Source organism: Octodon degus, unplaced genomic scaffold (assembly GCF_000260255.1).
Source record: "Octodon degus isolate 3935 unplaced genomic scaffold, OctDeg1.0 scaffold00005, whole genome shotgun sequence".
In the NCBI taxonomy this organism is placed as follows: Eukaryota; Metazoa; Chordata; class Mammalia; order Rodentia; family Octodontidae; genus Octodon; species Octodon degus.
Window position 1 is genome coordinate 9,733,010 of NW_004524581.1, and position 4,256 is coordinate 9,737,265.

The window sequence follows — 4,256 nt, forward strand, 5'->3', positions numbered from 1 at the left end:
AGTTCCATCCCTAGTAATGAGAAAGGACAGATGGATGGACAGACAAATGGAGGGTAGGCAGGGAGGGAAGAAAAGAAGGGGGAAAAAATAGATTAATGGTGAACTTTTATTTGGTTCTGGGGATGGAACCCAGGGCCTTGTGCATACATGGCAAGTGCTCTTCCACTAAGCCACATCCCCAGCCTGTGAATGGCCAACTTCAACTTATACGCTAAGTGAGATGAGCCAGACACAGCCACCTATGATTCCATTTACACAAACTGTTCAGCCAAATCTGCAGAGACAGACAGTAGATTAGCAGCTGCCAGGGACTGAGGGAAATGGACAGTGCTGTCACTGGACTTGGGATTTCTTTTTGGAATGAAGAAAATGACCCAGAATTAGATCAGAGTGACAGCTGCACAACCTAGTAACTATACTACGAAAGCCACTGACATGTACACTTCAATGAATTTTAGGGTAGGTGAATTACATATCAAATATATGTATTTTATAAAATATACCTAGTAACTGAGTGCTATTATGTTGAGAGGAAAAGGAAAAAGTTACTGTATATAACCCAAGTTCAACAGTAAAAACAGCAATCCTTGTCAAATGCTTTGTTCCTCCATTCTTCAGTAGTTTGAAAGGACTGGCTTATAATTCTACCATTATAGGTCAAGTTTGTTGGCATATGAAAATTACCAAGACTTTAGCCAGGTATGCCATGCCATGCTTGTAATCTCAGCACACAAGAGGCTGAGGCAGGAAGATCACCAAGTCCCTGGAAGAAACAACTTCCCGGGGGGACACTACCCGTTCAGGTCCCCCTCCTGTCCCTCTGTTGGACAGCTTTCTTTCTCTCAATAAATATATTCTGCTCATTAAAAAAAAAAAGGAAAATCACCAAGAGTTTAAGGACAGCCTAGGCTACATAGTGAGACCCTATATTCAAAAGCAAACCCAATGGGGCCAGGGAGATGGCTCAGTGGAATAAGTGCTTCCTTGGCAAGCGCAAAGGCCTGAGTTCAATCCCCGGTTCTGCCAAAAAAACAAACAAACAAAAAAACCCAAAAGCAAAATAGAACAACTGGAGCCTTTTATATTTCTTACCATTGTAGTTGGCTGCATCAGGATCATCCACACTAATGGCAATGACTTTCCAGTCAGTCTCCCCTTCGTCAATCATAGCCAGGATGCCCAGGACTTTCACCCGGATGATCTCGCCTCTTGCACACACCTGCAGGCCAACAGCCACAGTCAGGACAACCCTGCAGAATGCAACTCTGGGAGAAGAGCTTTACCCAGTAGGCAGGAGGAAATAAGTGCAACTGGAGCTTTCTGAACACCAGATGGCCTCTTGAAGGGAATGCACAGTTCACCAGTCTTTGTAGCATTAGGGCTGGAAATAGCTCCTGCCTTGTACGCACAAAGCTTTGAGTTTAGTCCCTACCGATACAACAAAACAAAAACTTGGACTTTTGAAAACTTGACCACAATTTTGTTAGTTGTTTACCATTTTTTAACCATTTTTAAAGGGATCATAAAGAAGTAACTACAATAAATATTTCGCTGAGACAGGGTCTCACTATGTAGCCCAGGCTGGCCTTGGATGCACAGTGATCCTCCTGCCTCAGCCTCCTGAGTGCTGGCATTACAGGTGTGGGCCACCATGCCTACCTCATAATCAAAACTTTAAAGCTACCCTGCTTAGTAGAAGAATCACCACCAGAAGTATCCAGCTCAGGTTATGTGGCTTGCGTCAACTCACTGGTCACTCCAAGGGGCAAGGTCTACACTGTGGTAATGAAACTCCACCTTCACCCCTAAGCAGTGTTCTATCTGTGAAAGCCACCTGAGCACACGCGCTGTGTGCGTGTCCAGTCCTCTGCAGACTGACATGGTTTTGTCCAAATGAGGTTACATATAGGAATGATAATGTATAAGAACTTAGAATCAAACAGAAGCTTTTATCAGCCAAAAGGACACACCTGTTTCACTATTATTTATATATATTTTATTCACAGTATTTTTAAAGTGAGAACTTGAGTATGTTTCACTCATACCATCTCAATACTATAGAGAAAAAACTATCAGCTTCATTACCTTGCTTCCAATTTCACAAACATCAATTGGGTCATTGTCACCACTACAGCCAGTATGTTTGTCACTGTGTCCTGGGTCTTCCCAAGTCTAAAAAATAAGGCTTAGATTTGTCATTTCTGTATATCCTGTTAACAAAAGGGAGCATGTTGATATTTCTGCAAAATGTTGGGCATTCAGCTACTCTTTAAGTTTTTTATTCACATTTCAGAATCTTAACTACACACAATAATTTCAATTAAATTCTAGAGTCCCTATTATATATGTAATACTAAACTGAATTTAAGGCACAATTACCAGAACAAATAAAAATCAACAACGTAATAAATCAGACAACACACAAACACAAATATATCTGGAACCAAATACTTTTATAAATACATTAAAATACAAGTGCTTTGATGAACTTGCTCTAGGTATTTACTGTCTTCTACACTAGATTTTCTTTATAACAAATCTGTAAAGCAGAAGTGGGTAGACAATAATATTAGAGTGGAAATAATATGTTCTGATGTTAAAAGCATTATTTTGTTAGTATTTGGGAGGCTGTGGCAGGAGGATCACTGTGAGCTTGGGGATACAGCTGAGGATACACAGAGCTCAAGCCCAGCCTGCACTACAAAGTGAGACATTGTCTCAACCGTGCCCCCCACCTCCACCCCCGAAAAAAACACTATTGTTGGCCAGGAGCCAAGACTGAAAACTTCAATCAGGATTTTCTGAAGTGTAAATAACTGGCTTTCTCTTTTTTTTTTTTGCTAAATTTTAGGCCAGAGTCCTGGCAGAGCATTTCAAAAAAGGGCTGAAGCCTGGGCTTGCCAACAAGTTTAATTTACAGAGCAGCTGTTGTTTAGGTTCTTCTTCCCCAACCATAACATATTTATGACTTGGACTTGCCTACCTATTCTGCTGAGTGAAGGCAAAAGGATAAAGGCCGAGGGCAGTAAAGGCAGGCCACATCCAAAAAGCCAACATTAAGAAAACAAAAGCCAACGTACAGAAGTGCATCAGCAATGTCTTCCCAAAGGGACAGTACTTCAAAGCTGCGTACTAAACAGCCAAAGCACAAGGTGAAGGGCTGGGATGACAGTGAATGACTGGCTTCTTTAACGAGCCAGGTGAGTCTGACTTGCACTTTATAACTTGTTCTAACTTGTCTCACAATAGGTTCCATTTAATGGACTTTAATGAATAGAAACAAATCATTTATCAATAGGAAAAGCTATGCTGAGCCTTTAGTAAGTGCCACAGTATTAGCCTAGCCAAACTAAAATTAAACCATCATATATTCATAAATACACATTTCTAATGACTCATTCAGACATTAAATATAAATAACCACCTACATATTGGTACAGTGCTAGGGATAAACTGAAAACCATGCAGATGTCCCTCCTCCTGGAAGGACTGTTTAAGAAAACCAGAACCCATGATTCCTTTTTTTGAGACAAAGTCTCACTGTACAGTTTACAGTTGCCATTGAAGTAAGTATGTAGCCCAGGCTGGCCTCAAACTCACAGTGATCGTCCTGCCTCAGCCTCCCAAGTGCCAGGGTTACAGGCTTGCGCCATCATGCCCAGCTCCATCAGTAGGATATCGCAAAGAGCTTAGCCTCAATAAGGAGAGAGCAGTGAATGTGTGTGTGCAGGAACAAAGTCCTTTCTTCATTCCTGAGCACTACTAATGTCTCAGAGTGGGGCACCAGGAGACATGCCCACCTGGGGCCACAATCAGTGCTGCTGACCACTCCTGCTACTCTATCTGATTTGCCACAGGATTTGTAAAAAACAATGCACACAGCTATAACTAGTCCACAGAAAGACAGCAACAGCTCACAAAAGAATAAACCTTCACATCTGAGTGCAGATACTGTAATTATTTACAAGTGAAACTAAAGACAGATGTGATCCAAAGAAGTCATAAGCCTGATTATCCTTTCCTATAATTTAAGAAACTGACCATAGTGAACGTTTTTTAAAGGTGATTAAATCTTACTTTTGCCAACAATAAGTTACAAAAAAGTACATTTTCTGCAAGTTAAATGAGGCATACCTGAGGGATGGCACCATAGTTCCAGATATACCCTTTATAAGGGAACAGATTTGCAACATAACGGAGTTTGCCCTTTTTCACATCTTGCTTAATTGGATTCAGAGGGTCCTTTGTAGCAATCT

General features: G+C 41.1%; 1 protein-coding gene across 1 annotated transcript in view; it reads right to left on the reverse strand.

Moving 5' to 3' along the window:
• Positions 1 to 251: 251 nt before the first annotated feature.
• Positions 252 to 4,256, reverse strand: part of Ppa1 (pyrophosphatase (inorganic) 1) — a 22,780-nt gene continuing 18,775 nt past the window's right edge. Inside the window, exons 3-6 of the mRNA XM_023723155.1 lie at positions 4,135 to 4,254; positions 2,086 to 2,172; positions 1,093 to 1,219; positions 252 to 274 (exon numbers count right to left, since the gene is read on the reverse strand). Coding sequence (XP_023578923.1) covers positions 252 to 274; positions 1,093 to 1,219; positions 2,086 to 2,172; positions 4,135 to 4,254 — 357 coding nt within the window. The remainder of the gene's footprint in view (positions 275 to 1,092; positions 1,220 to 2,085; positions 2,173 to 4,134; positions 4,255 to 4,256) is intronic.